This window comes from Catharus ustulatus, chromosome 28 (assembly GCF_009819885.2).
Source record: "Catharus ustulatus isolate bCatUst1 chromosome 28, bCatUst1.pri.v2, whole genome shotgun sequence".
In the NCBI taxonomy this organism is placed as follows: domain Eukaryota; kingdom Metazoa; phylum Chordata; class Aves; order Passeriformes; family Turdidae; genus Catharus; species Catharus ustulatus.
In genome coordinates, this window is record NC_046248.1 from 4,923,819 (window position 1) to 4,943,629 (window position 19,811).

The 19,811-nt window shown below is 45.7% G+C and overlaps 1 protein-coding gene across 1 annotated transcript in view; it reads right to left on the reverse strand.

Moving 5' to 3' along the window:
• Positions 1 to 2,340: 2,340 nt before the first annotated feature.
• Positions 2,341 to 19,811, reverse strand: part of CBL (Cbl proto-oncogene) — a 32,088-nt gene continuing 14,617 nt past the window's right edge. Inside the window, exons 3-16 of the mRNA XM_033081713.1 lie at positions 17,530 to 17,676; positions 16,143 to 16,299; positions 14,545 to 14,666; positions 13,982 to 14,119; positions 13,479 to 13,566; positions 12,946 to 13,077; positions 12,413 to 12,616; positions 10,968 to 11,099; positions 9,820 to 10,200; positions 8,604 to 8,698; positions 8,015 to 8,170; positions 7,420 to 7,523; positions 6,942 to 7,124; positions 2,341 to 4,453 (exon numbers count right to left, since the gene is read on the reverse strand). Coding sequence (XP_032937604.1) covers positions 4,173 to 4,453; positions 6,942 to 7,124; positions 7,420 to 7,523; positions 8,015 to 8,170; positions 8,604 to 8,698; positions 9,820 to 10,200; positions 10,968 to 11,099; positions 12,413 to 12,616; positions 12,946 to 13,077; positions 13,479 to 13,566; positions 13,982 to 14,119; positions 14,545 to 14,666; positions 16,143 to 16,299; positions 17,530 to 17,676 — 2,320 coding nt within the window. The 3' untranslated portion in view covers positions 2,341 to 4,172. The remainder of the gene's footprint in view (positions 4,454 to 6,941; positions 7,125 to 7,419; positions 7,524 to 8,014; positions 8,171 to 8,603; positions 8,699 to 9,819; positions 10,201 to 10,967; positions 11,100 to 12,412; positions 12,617 to 12,945; positions 13,078 to 13,478; positions 13,567 to 13,981; positions 14,120 to 14,544; positions 14,667 to 16,142; positions 16,300 to 17,529; positions 17,677 to 19,811) is intronic.

Genomic DNA, 19,811 nt, shown 5'->3' on the forward strand with positions numbered 1-19,811 from the left:
CATGTAATTCTAGAGTTGTGTGAGATATTTATTTATTTATTTATTTATTTCTATGCAATAACTTTAAAAGTCTCCAGAAGATTCCCATGGATTCCCTTGGATTCTTTTCCTGGGTGGTAACTTCATGTCCTTCGTGGTCCTGATGGATTGGAGCCTTCATTCACTGATTCTCTCAGAACATGTTTAATTATTATAATCTTTAAACCTATCCTGGCCTCTGTCAGTGGCCAGAATATAAATCTGAATTAAACAGGTAATTGTGGTAAAAATTCTAACTCCAAAGTCAGTCTGCAAAGGATCCAGGAGATTGAAATCCTAAAATATTGTTTTTCCAGCACTCACAGAAGCACCACAACACACACACACCATCTGCTACAACAAAGGAAATTTTATTTAAAAATAAAACTTTGTTTTGTTTTCTTTCTTACTGACACAGGTGAATGAAATCCCAAACAAAGAAGCTCTTAGTGGGCAGCATACAAGGATGGAAACAATTAATAAATAACATTAGTATAACCTCTAAACATTAACAATGCATCTGCAAACAAAATGAGGACTTTAAACCAAGTGAACCTTAAAGCTCAGCTACTCTCTGTAAGAATATTTACCTTCTGTTTTTCCTTATTCTTTACAGATCTGAAAGGATTAAATACTGCTATTATAATTTTATATTAATGACACTATTATACTTTTTTTTTTAAAATATCTCGTGAAAATCTCAACATTTTTTAACACTGATATTTTACAAATTGGTATTTGTCATCCATGAGAAAGAACAACAGCAACAGCAGTTCTTCCTCCACTGGGAATTTCAAACCAAAAAGGTTTCTAGGAGGAACTTTAAAAAAAAATGTCCTTATTCCCCACTAATCTTTAAAGTGGCACCTTTGAGAAGGTGCCCTGGGAGTTGCATTTTTTCTTGCTCAACTGAAAAAAAAAAAAAAAAAAAAAAAAGAACAAAAACCCAACAAACCAAACCACATTTACAGTAACGAGCCTGCCTCAGGATTAGCTACAGTAATGTCACCAGTCTGGTGCAGGAGGCCACATGCTGGGCCCTGAGCCTGCCTGGCCCTGGGGCAGGGACATGCACAAAAAAAGGGAAAGATTTGGGATTCCTGCTGGGCTCTGGACACAGGAAATCACCTGGATCCTGCTCAGGAGGCACCTCCCGCTTCCCACAGCTCCTGCTCCTTGGGGAGTGCTCCCCATTCCTTTGGGAGTGTTTCCTGCTCCTTGGGGAGTGTTTCCTGCTCCTTTTGGGGACAGCTGGAGGACAACCCAGCATTTTTTACCCCAGCCAAGGCCACGGCACGATCCCGACTTGGCCCCGAGCTCGGCACAGCACCAGTCCAGGCACGGAAGCTCCACGGCTGAAATGCTACAAAAACAGTGTCAGAGTCCAAGGGAGCATTGCCCATCTCTCCTGCTCTCCTTCTCACCCCTTCCCAAAGCACTTTGGTGCTGCTTGTCCAGCTCTGCTCATTTTCCCACAGGGGATTCTTGCATCCAGCCTGGCCATGCAGCATCCCCTTAAGAAAGGCACTAGGCATTTGGGTTGTTTTTCCTTTGAAAAGTTAATTTTCTAAAGAATAAAGATGAGGGAGGTGAAGGGAAAGAAGAGCAATCAATCTTGGGCTTAGAAAGAACAAGAAAAATCCACGGGGCAGTGCCTGGATTGAGCTGGCAGAGCACAGCCACAAGACATGGCCAGGACTCTGCTGCCCTCAGCGGAATCAGCAAATTCTTAACGTGTCTAAGGAAGAAAAGGCAAGACTTAAGTTTCTTAAATCAGTTTGAGACATAAACAAGTGCACAGAAAGGACACATGCAGAGAAATCAGTGATACATGCCACAAAGATTGCTCTCTCTAATCTCTAATACCCAGAACAACACCCACAGGAACATCTCTTGGCACATAGACCCCAAAGACAGGCCTGGAACAGCTCTGCCAAGCAGGATTTCATGGAAATTACAGCCAGCCTGCCCTGAGGGGCTTGGAGGGGACAGGGACTCACTGGTCTGGTCACACACACTGGGCAGGACAGGACTTAAGGCTTTGGAGCTGGCTGGACTCAGCCCTTGCTCAGCCATGGCAGGAGTGACACCAAGGGCTCCAAACCAGCACAGAGCCGAGTGGCAGTGTGAGACAGAGGGAAAGAAACCCCTCACTGAAGGGTTTGCACCTGGATCTCCAGCACTAGGGACTGCTTGGCTGCTCAGGCTCCCCAGGGTGACACAACAGCCACAGCTGTCCCCAGCTCCTGCAGAGGCTCCCACGGGGAGCAGGGCTGGCACCCCTGGCACAGGAGGAAGAGCAGCTCTTCCTCCCCTTCTTCTTCTTCCCCCAGGACTGACCCCACTTCCCCAGGGCTGTGCCCTGCAGAGCACCCTGCCCATGCCAGCCCTGAGCCCAAACCAGCACAGGGTGGTGTCTCAGAGCATGGCAGATCTCCTCACCCTGCCCCAGAGTGTTTTCTCCACCACAGAAAGGAGAGGAGGAAAGAGAGACAGTTCAGCCTGCCTGGAAGCCACTGCAGCAATTCAGAAAGCTGTAGGTCTAGAGAGAAACCTCAACTGTAATTAAAACCCCACTTTCTGCTCTGCTAACACTCCTCAAGGCCTCTCTGCCAACTGCAGCCATCTGGCCCAGCCTCTGGATTCCTCAAAAGGCCAAACTGCACCCGAGTGCCAGAATCACTCCAGCAATATTCCAAGCTGCAGCCCTTAGCCTGGTGACCTCTGCTGACCTCAGGGAGGTGCAAATAATGCTGGACATGCTCCAAAGGCCAAGAGCCTCTCAGGCTGTCAGGCTGTGATCTGTCTGTGCCTCCTGGATCTAAATCCTCTCCAAAGGAACCATCCACTCCTGCAGGATGAACAGAGTTAAGTAGCTGAGTAGGCAAGTCAGGTTTTTCCAATGCAACAGCTGAGTTCTGACCTTTAAAACCATGTGATCACTTCACAAACAAAGAATTTTTTCCCCAGGTCTCTTTTAACACCAGACCTGGCAATACCTCAGAGAAATGGAAATGGAAAGGAGAGCCCCCAGGTTGTTTGCACAGCCATGCAGAGAACTGCTGCATTTCTGTGACTGCAAAGCAGGTGAGATTCCAACAAACACATCAGCTGCATCTACCAATTCCACAAAACACCCTGGCACGACGATGGCTCCTGCAAAAGCTCTCTGGAGGAATGGGTGTGAAGGCCACTAGTCTGCAACAGCCACCATGCAATGAAGATAAATAAAACATCCAATTTACCAGGTGCAACATTCCTAGGGAAGAGCAATGGGAGTGTCCAGTGACGGCTGCTCCAGCCCAGCAGGGCCACAAATCAAATCTGAGCACTGAAGCACAAAATGCTCAAGGCTAAGAGAGGAGAAGCAGCAGCCCCAGTTCTTTGCTCTTGCTCAAATTCTTTGCTCCCTCTCCCTCAAAACCACGCCAAGCTCCTCCAGCTGCTGGAATCTGGTGCAGGAGCAGCACACACACATGAGAGAAATCCAAGCCCAAGCACTGCCAGGATCAAAACCCCTGACAGAAGCTCATCCTGCTATGTCCAGGCAGCGAGGGAGGACTGGAATCAGAAGCAATAACTGCTATTATTATAGGCAAGAGGGACACACCACAGCCAACAAAAGGAAGCAATCAAATGATTCTTCCAAGGTCTCCTATAAATTCCCAGCAGAAAGTGACCTCCCAGCTTTTCTAAAAAGCCTGAGCCAGACACACAGCAGCGAACAGATCCAAACCTAGTACCATGAACCACAGGACACACCACACCGACCTCGAGACTTTGTTCTCTGAGCATCCACTTAAAATTCACAGCACAAAACAACTCCCCCCAGCCTCCAGGGCATCGGCTCGGGGATCCCTTGTCACGATACCTTTCTCTACCAACACCCTGGAAATAAATCTGTTCTCTCAGACAAGAGGTAGGGGTAAAGGACTCCAAGACACACACTGTATAAAACACCGCTCCGCTCCGTTCCATCCCACTGCTTTGAAATCTGGAACCACGAAAACCTGATAACTGATTCTCTTAAAGAGGCAGGACTGACCTCAGCACGAAGTCTCTAAAGGAACCCCCTTCCCCTTTGGTGCACAGCTGGGCAGCAGCTGCCCAGGCAGTTGGTCCTACAGCAGCTCAGGTGTGGAGGTGCTCGTGTGCTATGTGGCCACGTGCGCCGGGGAGGAGATGGACACGAACTCCCGCAGAATATTCTTGGCCATCTCAATATTGTTATGTGCAATGACCAGAGCTTTCTGGATGTCCTGATATGAGTAGCCTTGGCTCATGAGGTTCTCGATCTCGCTGGAGAGGTGCAGGGAGGAGCTGGCCCCGCTGCTGGCTCCTCCTGCCTGGCAGCTCCCGGCTTTCCGCTCGGAATTTATCCGCCGGGGCAGCGGCTTTGGCGGCCGCTCGGGGACTTGGGAGCCGTCCGAGAAACCTGCAAGGAGGAACAAGTGCATCACTTCAACGAAAAGATCTGGAAATTTTGCTTGGAACAAAGCTGAGATGACATCAGGGAGATAAATGGCACTTCAAAAAGCTGTCACTGAGCTCTGCCACTTTCTCCAAACCTTTTATCCTCCCTCCTGTGTGCAAAAACAACTGTGGAGGTTTGTCTTAATTAGCAGGGCTCATCAATTAACATAAAACCATATAAAAATAGCATAGGATCTATGTGTGTAAGCAGAGCTCAGATATCAGCCTCAGAATCAGAAAAAAATGACACAGTGAGTATTAAATTCACCAGACATCCCATTTCCTTCCAGAGTCAGACAGAACCCCCCAGTTTAACTGTGCAGAGGCTGCTCCTCTCTGTGGGCACAAACTCAGTCCCAACTCAGCCACCACAATTGCTTCAGCAACTGAATTATGCTCTCTGAAGGGCCAGCAACTGAATTATGTTCTCCTCTTCCTCTGCTGAAGCTCTCCCTGCCTAATGGCAGATCAATAAAGCTCAGCCTGTTCTGCTTTTCCCTGAGTCATTGTGATGTGACACTGCCCTGCAGCCTCATCATGCACTGCTGGGAAGAGGAAATAACAGCCAATCAACCAACCAAGTCACCAAACTCTCCAAGGAAAAAACACATTGTTTAATGTGTTCATCCAGCATCTGACCATTTCTGAGTTTTAACCTCCTTGTATTAGTGCAGAAAGCATTTTTGCCAGTCACAGGAAACTTTTCTGTGTGGATATTTGACATCACCTTAAAGAAATCTCAGAGAAAGATTTATTTGTCTCCTGGAAAAAATCCTCAAGGCACCCTACAGAGTTTTCTGGCAGCAGAACTGGAGTACAACAGACAAATCATGTCCACACAATCCCTTTTTAAGAGTGAGCACTGCAGCCTGTTCAGAGAATGAGCATTGTGGGGCCTTTCTGAAAAACTTGCCCCAAAAGTCCTAAGACAGAGAAGGCTCTTCAGGAATCAGATTCCCTGAAGCTTCCTCATCAACCACAGCTCAGTCCAACTCCCTCATCTTCAGAATTCAAGTTCTCACACATAAAAAGCTTTTTGTAAATGTGAGAAAAAGGTCTGCCCACTCCTCTGCCCCAAACTGCCTTCTGGAATAGCTGTTTCAGCTCGAGCTGGATCAAGTTTCACAGACCATGGGTCAGTCTGAAAGGACAACTGCTAAGACAGTTATTTTGGTAAATCATTAATTAAAACTGCAGGGTCCAGCTCCTGAGAGCATAAATCTGCCAAGATGAATCCCACAGCAGTCAGGCTTGCCTGCACCAGTGCCTTGCTTCCCACAGCAGTAACCATCAGCATTTTCCACATTTTCCATTTTCCTACCCCTAAAGCAGGACAACAGCAGTGTTATTTCAGGGCTGTAGAAACACAGTGTCAATGATTAAGCTCAGTACTTCATCTGGGAGAAGGGGGGGTGGGACTTGCTCTGTTCCTTTTTTATCCCTTTCAGCCAAATTCTACAGACACAGGGACAGATTGAAAAAGTGAAAAAGGGAGGTGGGGCAAAACTAACAAACTTTTCTGCACTAAGAAACTCTTCTCTGTGCTAAAGAAGGACAGGGATATGGAATGGTGAAGCAGGAAAAGAGAATACTCACTGGGGGAAGGGGTTCTGGGTACAGGAGGTTCTGCCTCCAGAAGGAATAATAAACTCATTCCTCCTCCTTGGCAAATCCCCAGCACTGAAATTCAGACTGAAAACCCCCAACAGGAAGAGTTTCAGAGCTTCCCTAAGAGCTGCTGAGCAGGGAATAAGTCAATTATTATTCAGAAAGGCTCTTGGAGACACGAGGCTTTAGTTTTTCCCTCAGAGAATGTGCCTTGCAGCCAGAAGGACACGATGTCCTCTATTCCCCAGGGACAAAAAGCTGACCTTGCTGAGCCACTGCTCCCTGCTCAGAGGAGCTGAGAGCATTGCAGAGCACTTGTGCCATCTGCAGGCACTGGCAGAGCCACAAACCCTGCCAGGCCAGCCCTGGATCCTCCACTGGGAATGGGGACACAATCCCTGAATGGTCTGGGCTGGAAGGGACCTCAAAGCTCATCTCCTTCTCACTCTGCCATGGGCAAGGACCTTCCATTATCTCAGAGTGCTCCAACCCCAAATCCAACCTGGCCTTGGACACTTCCAGGAATGGAAAATCCTGTCTCACGCCCTGCTACAAAAATATCCTATGCCTTGTAGGAAACAGTGGTTTAAGGAATCTACTTTAAGCTGAAAAAAAGCTTTTCCAAACTGTGATTTCAGTGTGATTTGCAAGCTCAGGGATTAAATGTCCAAGGCAGCACATTCCAAGCTATAAATCAAACAGAAGCCAAAATAAATCAAACAAGAACCAGCCTCATAAACCTGATTTTCCACCTCACATCCAAAGCCTTCAGCGAGTGACACAAGTTTCAAAGCTGCAGAGGCAGCCAGCAGCAGCAAGAAGAGACCCAAGAGCTGTCTGACCTGTGACAGGGTCGTTCTCCAAGGACATTCGGCTGAAGGCAGGGGTGGCATTGGAGATATCAGACAGTGTGCGACGCGCAGTGGCCACGGGCAGCGGCGGCTTGGGGACATCGTAGCCATCCTCTTCATTCTCGGACTCCTCAGGGCCATTGCTGGCAGGGGCTGCTGCCAGGTTCCCTTCATCTGCAACAGGAGGCACCTTCTGAGCTCTGGGCTGAGCTGTCTCTCAAGGCAGACTCTGCTCCCCACTTTTCCAAACACTCACAAGACACAAACTAAAGTTCTGCTGTTAAAACCTCACATTTAATGGCAGTTCTTTCCATACAGATGCAGTGTGCATGCACAGACTCATATTTCCACGTACATCCCAGCTATTTTAACAACAAAAACAAATGTAATTCCTTTAATTCAGCCCAAAATGCTGCTCCACTGGGAGCAATTCATTGTTCCTCAGCTGCTTTTTAGCACACCCACTCACCAGAAGTGTTGACAGCCTCGAAAGCAGAGGATGCTGCTTGGGAGTGAATGTTGTACATTGCTTCATACATGGAGCCCTCAGGCTGCTGGTCACAGTCCAAAACTCTGAGGGAGAGAACACATTCCCTTCACACAGGTGGCAGTGGCCACCACCTCCACCCTGTCTCTGTGACAGAGTTTGTGCACAGCTTCTTGTCTCAAGGTGAAATCACCAGTGCTCTGTGAAATATTTGTTCTAGAAAATGCTCTATTAATGTTTATTTCTGTACAGCATCTCAGCTTCAAAGAGTTCAAATGATACCAGCAAAACTGATACCACCAAAAATTACATTTTAATAAGAGTTTTGAATTTCTGCTCTCAAAAGATTCTTGGCAGGGAGAGTGGGAAGGAAGGGGATATCTGAGTCCTTCAATACTGTACAAGGACTCTGCTCAAGAGCAGTGGTCACATTTCCTTTATTGCTATTTTAGTCAAGATCTGGTGAATATCACTGGGGGAATTCAGAAATCTGAGCAAGCAAAATTCCCACCCTGATGTCCCAAATGTGCTGCCCCAGAGCTGGGAGGAGGAAGAGCAAAGCCAGCCACAATCTCACCGTAAACTCTGAGTCATTTCCAAAGGCATTTTGAGCTCTGGTTTTTGCACAGCAGGACCTGGAGGCACCACAGGCAGAGAGGATGGTGACATGTATTCAGTGTCCTCATCGCTCTCAGACTGCTCCCCAGGAGGCAGTTTTGGTACAGGCAGTGGTCTGGAGGCAAGAGAAATAAGATATAAAACATTTACACCAAATCTAATTAATACCAAGGTGCCTTTTAAAATCCACAGTCACCTCACAGCAAGTCTGTCTACAGAAATAATTTGGTTTTCAGGATGCAGCCCACAAGGTCACATCAGCAGAAGGTCATGATGCAAAAGCAAGTGACAACATCATCACATTTACATCACACAAAGCCCCACTCAAAAGTGAATTTATTAAAGAGCTGATGGCAACTGGAGCTTGATTCCTGTTGCCACAGCCCAGGGGAACTCCCACCACTCCCCACAGCTCTTTGGGATGCTGATTTCAGCTGCTTTCTCTAAATTGTGCTTTGAGTTTAAGACTGAAAGAGTTGTGCCAGCTCTGTCATGGCACCAGCACCCTGCAATTCCCACTCTGGAAGGTGTGAAAAATCCCAACAGACCTGGCAGCTAAGGAGTAGATAGCATTGGCAGACGAGGAGGGTTTGATTTTGGGGTGTTCACACTCTGAGGTTGCTGCTGGGCCACTGCTGGAGCTCTGGAAGACAAAATTCCAAACCAGGACTCAGAAAAAATGCATGTCCCAGTGTAGCTGCAAGGCCACTCATTCAACAGCCTCTGTGGAAATGAAATCCTCATTAATTCCACTGAATTTACTGACACCTCCAAATCTAGGAATTCTCTGACAGCTTTCCCTCAGTGAGGACACTGCAGGGGCTTTCCTGCAGGAAGAACTTCACATGTTTTGAGATTCCAAAGGCCTTGGCAAATTCAGCTGAAACAGGCCAAAGTAGGAGCCAAGAGGAAAAGGATGCAGACAAGCAAACATATTTGGAGACAGGATAACAACTGTGCACGTGCCATTTTCTTAGAAAATCTGGCTAAAAATGTGCTTGCTTTCAATTTTAGAAAGCTGGAAGCATTAGAAGGAAAAATTAAGGAAATGGAATCAAGGAAAGCAAAACTGCCTGCAATTTCTTTTAGAGAACAAAATGTTGGACTACTCAATCCACTGATAACAGTGTCCTGCAGGTGACCTGAACTCAGATTTTACCCAAACTCCTGACAGCTGATGTGTGTAGGTATCTCAGGGCTGAAAAGCCACCAGAGTAAATCAGACTTTTTCATGTAACAAAACATTCACAGCTTTTCAACATTGAAAGGTGAACAATGAGAGGTGAACAATGAAAGGTAAAAAATCAAAGGTGAACAGTGAAAGGTGAACAGTGAAAGGTGAACACTGAAAGGTGAACAATGAAAGGTGAACAATGAAAGGTGAACAATGAAAGCTGAACAATGAGAGGTGAACGGTGAAAGGTGAACAGTGAAAGGTGAACAATGAGAGGTGAACAGTGAAAGGTGAACAGCGAAAGGTGAACAGTGAAAGGTGAACAATGGAAGGTGAACAATGAAAGGTGAACAATGAAAAGTGAACAATGAAAGGTGAACAATGATCAGGCAAGTGTGGCTCATGACTGCTGAAAGTGGGATTGCTGAAACTGGGATTTCAGCCTTGTTCCCAAGAGGAATGAGAGCATTTCCCTCGCCTGGAATTCACCAGGTTCTTCCCATCCCTCCCATGCCAAAATTCCACTCCTTGGTGTGAGAAGAGGCTGCCTTTTCTCCCAGATTACCTCCAACCCCACCCCTCCTACTCACCCCCGGGCTGTCCAGGCTGAGGGTACTGCCAAGCCTCAGGCTCTCAGCCCTGGATTCCACCTGGGAGGGCAGCGAGAAGGGAAGCGAGTGCCTGTTGGACAATTCCCTGCCAGCCCACGGCTCCGCAGCGCCCACACCCACGGCCGGGGCTTTGGGCATGGGCCTGCCTGGCCACAGGTCGCCCTGGCGGCCGGAGGGCAGCGGGGGTGGCTTGTCCCTGCTGCTGGGACAGTCACCAGGGGTGCAGGGCAGCGGCCGGCGCTGCGGGCGGCTCTCGGTGCCCAGCGAGTGCGGCCGGTCCGGCGGCGGCGGCGGGGGCAGGTCCCGGAGCGTGGGTGGGATGGGCAGAGGTTTGTCCTTGTGCAGAGCACCAGGGGCAGCCTGTGGGGAGGAGCAGAGTGAAACAGGGCTCAGCAAAGCTCAGCAAGGAAAGATAAACAGGAGGGAGTGCGGCAGCAGGGTGGTTTTATCTGGAGATATCTCCACACCTTCTGAACAGGCTTGAGGAGATAACACAGAACTATGTGCACTCCAGCCAGGCTTTGAACACCTCAGATTCCTCTTCTTGAGGGAAAACATGAGCTTACAGCAGCCTCAGATTGCATTCCAAACAGAGCCTCCTCATTATTTAAAAAATGATTCAATTGTGGGTTATTTGTACAAGTTAACATTCATCAGTCAGTGATGAGTATTCACAGAAACAGGTATTTTCTACTGCCTGAACTTTCTTAATTCCATTATTTCATCTGCACCAGATGAAGAACTGCTGCATCTCAAGAACCATTAACTTAATGCCACCAAGATCATCCTACTGCCTTCTGCTGATCAATCAGAAAGCCAGCTCATTTCTCCAGTCACACACATTGAATTCCTTCCCTCATTTTCTACATAAAACATGCTTGATACAAAAACAAGTCCAGAAAAGTTAGGAGAGAAATATGATATCTTCTGTATTAACTAGAAGAAAATAGGAAGGGTGAAGGGAGAAGGGATTGAGGCTGAAAACCAGAGAATATGAAGGTAATAATAATAATTTGTCAGTAAGGGAGGTCAGACAGAAAAGGAAGAAAATACTTGAGGATATCAGAGAGAAGACATTGGGGTCACCCAAATTGCAGCTGAAGGAAGGGGAGGGAGCTGTGTCTGACCTTGGAGGTGGTGCCAGGGCTGGAGGCCCCAGGGGGATTGGCCACTCTCTGCTGCAGCAGGTCCAGCCGGGGGGGCACGGGAGGGAGCGCGGCCTGAGGAGCCACCGAGAACGGCGAGGGAGGACGTTCCACCTGACACAGGGCAATGGCAAAGTCAGCACATGGCTCAGCACACACAGTTCCTGCTCTCTGGAGAGGCTCTGCAGCTCCACTGGTGACAAACTGCTCTGTGAGTACCTCACAGGAATGGAGCCAGTGGCCAGCACTGCAGCGCTTGGAGCAATCCAGGCTGAGCTGTGAGACACTGAAATGCACACTTGGAAACACAAACCAGGCTGTTCTGATGGAGCAACAAGCCTGTCCCAGTGGGCCCTGAGCAGGGACAAGCTGCTTTTCAACACCAGAGGGCACAATCTGCTGCTAAACCTCCTCCCTGTGCAAACTCCTTTCACCACAGAGCACCAAACCCTCCATTTTTGTCCCTGGAAAGCTGCTTTTGCACTTAAAGCAGCACAGTGCCTGTTATTCTCTTTGTTTTCTCTTTTTTGCAAGCAAAGGTAGTGCTGTTTAATTTTGAAAAGCTTCACATATGTTTGAGCTCACTAAAGCAAAAAAAAAGATACCAACACTGACAGGATGTCACACCAGGAAAATTGCTCTGCTTCCCCAAAATATGTATAAAAAGCCCTCCAGGAATAGTGATTACTGATTAGTGCATTATTCCACAGGATGGAAAATAAAGGGAAATAAGACACCAGGTAAACCAGAGGTGAAGATTCTTTCTGATCAGGAAATGCAGCTTATTTCAGTTGATTCAGCTATTAAAAATTAGCCAAATTCAACCCCACTTCCCTATGCATTAAAAAAATGCAAGAGTAGCAATCAGACTGTGAAATGAGAAATGAAAAGTAAAAAAAAAAAATGAATGCCTGTACACAGCTCCTGGAGGGAAGCAGCACTAATGGCAGAGTTATCACACCTTTATTAGACAGATTTATCAGCCACCATATGAAAAGGTGACAGCCAAATTGAGCTCCTCAGCAGAACTGCCTGCCCTCTATTCATCAGGACCTTGGAAAGGCTGTACCTGCCTGGCTGTATCCATCACTGGGGAGAAATGGATGAATTTCTGCTGATCTGGGTGAATTCTGGCTAAGGAATCAAAATCTAACACACAGAGGAGTGTTCCAAACCCAGCTCTTCCATTCCAACAGGTCAGGCCAGCTTTTTCACCCCTCTGGCCATTCCTCCAAGACAACACATAAAAGATCAAAGGCTTCCAAGTGTGATCCCAAAATGAACAGTGTGAAGTGAGCTGACAAAACTGGACCTAAATCCCTGTTTTCCACAGGCAGCAGGATCTTTACTGCTCTGCAGTCTGCCAACAAATCACCAAGAGAAAACTGCACTGCCACATTTATCAGCACCCATCCCAGTGACCTTACTTTGGTACCAGCGAGTTCTTTCATCATGAAGAGGGAATCATCAGCTTTGTCATCATCATCATCATCATAATTGGGAGAGGGGGTTCCTTCTGCCCCTTGCCTGGACAATCCTCCTCCTCCTCTGGGATCAAATGGATCCACCACGATTGGCTCCGTGCCTTTGATCTCACAGCGACAGAAGGGACAACCTTGGCCTTCTGATTCCTGCAGGGGACACAAGAGATCTGTCACAGCAGCCTTGGGGGAGCACAAATTATCACCTGCTTCATCAACACTCAGCTTTTAACCTGCTTTTTGGAAGGGAGCTTTCAACTCACAGGAAGACAACAGCAAACTGGGCTAGAAATATGGAATATTTTCTCCTTGAAGTAGAAAAACAGCACTTTAGGAAGTTTTTAAGAGATCAGCCATCTAAACAGCTTCTGATGCAGTGACATTATGGACAATGTTTCTGCTACCTTCTCTCCACACCTGAACAGTTCTGTGAAAGATCAAGGAGCTGCCCTCAGAGACACACAGAGGCCAAGGCTCACCTGCCAGGCTGTGAGACAGGAGGTGCACATCAGGTGCCCACAAGGTTCAATCTTCACATCCTTGTCGTTCTCAGCACAGATTTTACACAGCTGGAAGGTGGAGCCCATCTCACAGTACAGCTCATATTGCTCCTGAGGGAAAGACAGCATAAATCACAGGGAGAACAGAAATAGTAAAGATTTCACCATCATTGATGCATCTATCAAGCTCTGAAAAAAGTGGAATTCAAATTATCCAATAATTTTCATTTAATCATCCCAAGATGACTAAAGAAAAGCAAGGTTCAGACATGTTGAATGGAACAAAAGCATCAGTGCTGGCAGAAAATTCTAAAAATAAACCCTTAAAATCTGTCTTTGCAATCTCATCTGCCCATCCTTACTGTGCAAAGATTTCTGTAATTCCTGTAAAATACCACAACCCTAAAAACAAATCTTGGGAATACCAAATATGACAGAAGTGGATGAATAGCTGAGGAGGGGAGAAATCAGGGAGAAAGGCAGAGTTTGATGGAATGGAATATTTTACTCACCTGTGTAACTTTAATGTGGTCCTGAGGTGTGGGCTCACACAGGCCAGTCAAGTCAGGATTCTGATTCCGGCCGTCAGGAAATAAATAACTGGAAGAAGTTGGGGAAAAAAAAAATCTCTGTATGTGCCTGTACACACATGTACAGACACACATATCTAAAGTTTCTTTTGGAGGTGGGAAGGAAAGAAAAAATGAGTGTGAAAAGCAAAGGGTGGGAAGTCAAGGTATTCTGAATTCTAAAGTTTTGGAAGAATTTTATGATTGGAGCAAAATTAAACATATATTCTTAAAAGATTAAGGGTTTGACAAAAAAAAAAGGATTTATGAGAAGGGAAACACTGCTGCACATTTTTCATCTGCTACTGCACAGCTCTCCAGTGCAAAGACAGCTGTCAGTAATTCCTGAGTGCCAAAATAGTTCAGCAATGAGTTATTCCATTACCAGCAATGGGACTATTCAAAATGTAATGCTTTGTTGTGCTAATTTTTATAAAATTACTTACAAGCCTTCCCTGAAGCCATCAATCAGTGCTTGGAAAAGGGGTTTGTTGTGGGGGATTGTCTGGAGAATGTTCCCATCTGCAGTGACGTAGCCGATGGCCCACTGACCCAGGCGGGTGCAGCTCAGTCGGAAAATGTAACTGAGAACACACAGAGGAAAAGAAACTTCAGCTTGGAACAGACAGAAAAGATTCAGTGACAAGCAGGCAGCCATTGTCTGGCCATATCAAGACAGCAAATAAAATTAGTAGGAATAACTTGATGATTTGTAGCAGTTTCAAAGGGGAACTTTGCAATATGATACAAAATAAGAAAAGAATCCAAGCATTGGTCTCCAGGTGAAATTAAACCCAGAATCCAGAGCAAGAGAAGTTAACATCCTTAAAATCATTTGTTTCAAATCAACTTTCAAAAAGCCAACAAACAAACAGATAGCAGGAGGTTTCCATGTTTAAAAGCAGCTCAGGAATAAGCACACAAGCTGCAGAAAGGCCCAGAGCTGATGTGCCAGCCCTGCTGCAATCAGGACTCCCAGCAGGGCCCTGCTGCCTGAGCTCCCTCTCACCTGCCAGGTTTGTGAATGAATTTCTGCAGCCGGGCCTTGACCTCGTCATAGGTGAGGAATGCCATATAGCCAGGGTGAGTCACTGCCAGGCTGTTCCAGTTCCTCAGCAAAGATGACCAGGGCTGGGGAAGCACCAAAGAAACAAATTAACCACACACTTCTGGGAAGGGTCAATATTCCTGAATCAAAGGGTTCCTCACTTAGAGAAACATGTTGCTGTTCCACCAGGAATCCAGCAGAGGAACCAAAACCTTCATTCCCATGCAGCACTTGGCATTTCAGTTCCTTGGCTGCTGGAAAATAAAATCATCACCTAAGACAGACCTTAATCAAAACTCCTTTAATAAATACAAAAGGAGAAGTCACTGAGGTCACAGCTTAAGAATAGCCATCAATTGTGCTGCTTCTGCAGAGAACATGACTCATTCCCCAGACAGGGATAGAGGCAGGAGTTTAATGAGATTATGCACAGGCCCAGGAACCATGACTGGTCTGCTCTCCAACACCGACTTCCTGCATGGCCTGGGGACAGTGACCTCCCCTCTGTGGCTCAGTTTCACTGTCTGTAACTTGTGACTATTCCTCACCAACCCAACCTCACCAGGGTGTGGCAAGGACTGTGCCTGGGCTCAGATCTGAATAAAGAAACCAGCACACACATCTCAAATACTGCTTAAAATGATGCCCCAAAAGGCACAGCAAGCATTTGAAATCTCCCACCCCTGAGAAAGGCTTGGGTGTGTAAATCTCACTTCATTTTTCCAAGTTTTTTAACTGCTCTACAAGAAGGTATCAGCACTCCCTAAGAACTCTGCATCCCCTGGAATGTGCAGCAGCTCTTGACTTGTTCTTTATGTACAACACTTGGGAAAAGTGCTGAATGAGATCAGCTACATTGCAACACCAAACATGGGAATTTTTCATCTAGACATATCTTAATTACAACCCACCCCATCACATGGGAAAAGACAAGTCAGAGCCAAAGAAGTAAGTGATTGTTCTTGTAAATACCCAATTGTACCAGCAGAAGCTGTGTTTTTGAATTTAGCACTATTAGAGATTGTGGAGAAGAATTATACCTACTATTAATATCCCTTCAGTGACACAGAGATTTCTCACACACACAGACACGTTCACAACATCCTGGCTGAGTCAGTTCAAAAGATAGGAAGCCCAAATTTCCATGTTTGAGCTCCATCCTGAACAACCCCCCCCTCCATGGAAAAAAAATCTGACAATAAAGAAAAGGATGAGGGAAGAGAGTGATAAACTAAGCTTCACATTTCCTGGCTTGCAGAAGCTGTGTCAGAGCTTCAGTCTCAAAGTGACCTTTGAAAGAGAAAACCTGATTCATGGCAGGATGTTGAATGTGCCTGGGAGTTGCAGTGTATATTTAGGGATTTTTTTTAATTCTACAGCCAGAAATATCATCCACTTTTACTGCAATATGGGGATCTAAAATATTACTCTTTAAGGAGGGTAAGACAAGCAAATGCCACAGAGTATAAATAATGTGTGTAAAGTATTGGCCTGCATAAAAAAGAGCAGAACCTGAAGCACTGAGACACTTGAGGTGATTGCCATTCCTCAATCCTTACCTGGAAGAGTCGTGTGAAGATGTCAAACTCGAAGACTGAGATGTAATCATTGCAGGTCAGGTCGATGGTGGATTTCAGGGCCATGGCCTCCAGCCCAGAGCTGATGGGATGCACCTCGTGCAGGGCCTGCCTGAAACTCTTCCAAGGAACAATGGTCCTGGGGAAAAGCAGGGAATGGGAATGGCTGAGGAGCAGCACCACCATGTACACACCTACACCATCCCTGTCAGCATCCATGGTGTGAGAATAGAACAGAGAAAAATCACAAATAGCTCCACAGATTTACTCAGGTCACACAAACATGGATTGCTTGGTACTGCAGGAAATCAGCAGCCAAATGAACTTCAGACAATTTTCTCTGCACATGCAAAATTCTGGAATTAGAAGTCCCCCCCGGTTTCTCTTTTCCCTCTTTCTGCAGTTCTACCACAGCATCACTTGACAATAATTTCACAATGTTGCAGCTGGCAGAGAAGGAGTTAAGTCTATATGATTAAAAAAAAAAAGCTGCAAACAACTCTCTAAGGAAGGATTAACTGGAGAAGGAAGCTAATCAGAAGCCAAAACACAGGCTCCTGTTTAAAGGAATATTTTCCTTTTTTAAATATATCAAGTGGCATAGAAGCAGAGAAAAAAAGAGCCTCACTTCAGACAACTGTGCTATTCATGAGTAAATACATTATGGCTTTTTGTTCTGACAGCTACTAATTAAACTCTTTAGGTGAAGTACCTCAGCTCCCTCAGTTTGAAAGCAGTACCCAATCCATTAACTTTAATCCCCAAACATTGCTGTGAACACCTCCATGGTTCATTTAGTCAGTGTTTCATTAGACACAGAAATTAAAGCTGACATTTCAGCAGTCTGCACACAAAGATTGCTGCGTTTCCCTTTCCCCTTCACTCTCAGCAATGCCATTTTGCAAACAGAAATTCAGAGAAGGAGAGAGGTGAGTAAATGATTAGAAAGACTAATTGGAGGGAAGATGAAAAGAATAGAATATTATGGCTTAGCTAAAGCACAACCCATGTTGGGGGTATGGTAACCTTTGGAAGAATAAAGGATTATTTTGCATAGCTTGTAGAGCTTACTTACAAGTTAAAGAAATAAATCAAGGAGAGGAAAATTTGAGCTGAATAATCACGGGAAGCACTGTGACAATAAAAGAGTCTCCTGGGGAAAGATTCATTCACACACATTTAAAACCAGACAGGACAAAAACTGGGAAATTTAATGCAGGAATAATTCTTTACCTCGCCCCAGAGAAGGACCAAATGACCAGCAGGTCTCTCCCATCATTTATTTTAACCTTTCTGAACAGAATTCTTAAGAAACACTGTGTGCAATTTGCTCCCACACCTCTATTTCTCAGCACAGTTACAAACTTACTTTTCACCAAAAGCCTTTCTCCAAAATTCTGCAGCATCTGCCTTGGTGATCCTGAACGTGTCTCCCTGGAAGAGGCCGCTGGGGAAAATCCCTTTGAGTTCTGCCAGCATGTGGCTGAATATCAGGGACAATTTGGTCAGGTTCCTCCTGCAAAGGACCACAGAAATTGTTTCTTTTAGAAAAACAAGAGTTTAGCTTTCTGAGCAAAGCAGAACCAGCACTTGTTGCAATTCAAGAATGATCCCAGCATGCACAACTCATTTGGGGCTCTCTTTGAAGTGTTTCCCCAGCATTCAGAACATCCAAAACATGGGAACTACCAGCAAGGTGTGTGTTTGTCAAGATATCTTCCACAAAATCTGTATAATCTCTATAAAGTGGACAGCCAAAAATCCTCCCATGGAAGAACATAATCGCAGAAAATGTGCAAAATCAGTACTCAGACCTCACCTATTGAGTATTGAAGACAAAACTTCATCAGCCTTGGCTCTGAAAATTCCTTCTGAGAGCACATAAAACTACTCCTGCCCCAGACAATGGAAGCTGAATGTCTTTCCAGGTCTCCAGAGGCTCCCAACACAATAGATTTGCTCAGGGAATGTCAAACTGATCCTAACAGGCCCCAGTTCCCAAGGGAATGCAAAAACACCTGCAGGTTTTTCCTGAAATGGTAACAACTTGCACAAAAAAGCTCCATGGCCAGAGCTCTCAGATGTATTGTGTTTAATTATCCAATTTGAATTACAGCTGCTACCTCAAATCCCTTCTCTGCCTGATGACACTGAGACATCAGGAGTGCTCTATCCCACAGGATAAAGCTGAAGAAGAGAATAGATATTTTCTGTTACTCTATTCACCACAGGCACCTTTCTCTCACTATTTTATCCAAATAAAGGATGCCTCTCTTCTCCTCCACTCCATTGCTAGGAAAACTTCCTGAAAAGAGACAGGGAGATTTCTAGGCCAGAGGATTTTTTTTCATCACGTGCTTGAAGGTAAAAGAAGGAATTTGAATCATGTGGGCAAGAACAACACAGCAGAGCTGGTCAGAGAACTGCATCAGCCACCCAGGCATGGCACAGACTCACTCATGGCACTGATTATTTAAATATTGAACCACACAGGGAGGGAACATCCCCAGTCACATTGGATTTTCTTCTTGTCCCATCTCTCTCCCTGAGTTTGCTGCTGCTGCAGAAGACACTGGTGATGGCAGCAAACTCCACTCCCCAGGCTCCAGCCTTTCACCACTTTCTGGTATTCTGGTTGGGTTGGTTCCTGTGCACTTCATCTTGGATGTTTTTCAGATGCCACTTGCTCCAAACATGCTATTTCTACTTGAAAGACTTTTCCTCTTAATGTGCCTGACTGCAGAACTGGCCTTCAGCCTTTCCACAGAAATTCCCTGGACATTTGGGACATTTCCCATATTTTCACAGGGTCTAGACTCAACTGGAAGTGATAACATTGCTTGGCATATATTTAGTATTTACTCAGTCCCTTATGAGCTCTTTCTCCATATCCTGACAATCTGGGTAGATTAGAAGGACCCAAAACTCTGAATTTTCTCTGACAGCAGTTCTGTCTTACCCATATTTATTCAGCTACATTTTAATTAGTGCACAGCAGTGAAAGCCACTCAAAGTGTTTATGGAAGGCACCAGCTAAAGAAGGAATTCTGGTTTTTGCCATTTCATATGTGTCCAACAACAGCAGGTGCTTGGGATTAACACAAGGAAAAGCCCCAGCTGCTCTTGCAGGAGCTGTCCCATTCCCCAGCTGTCTCTGGATGTGTTACACACTCAAACTGGGTGTTTGAAAGCAGTTCAGAGATTGGCTTGGGCATGTTCAGTAATTCAAAGCTGTGTCTTTGCATTTGCAAGGGGAAGGCTCAGATTGTGAGCTCGTGATACAGGAAGATGATTGCACTGTAAATTCACACCCCAGTTCCCTCCCACCATGTCCCTGCAATGCCTTTATCTGATAAACACCAGAAAAACTGCAAATCAGAGGTGTGAGCTGTGGATTTCTGAAAGCCCTCCCATAAAATAAAATGGCAAAAAGAAAAGAGGAGAGTTTGTGTTAGTGCAAGAAGAAAAAGCAAACACCAGGCTCTTACCAATCATTTAATCCATCCAGTGAAAAATTATGGCTTTTTTTATTGAGTTTATAAAAATAGAGGTTTTAATAAACCTGCTGATTTTGTACTGTCCCATTGCTGCCCAGCACAATGTGGGGAAGTTTGGGTATGACAGACAAGCACTGATGCATTTCTGACCCTG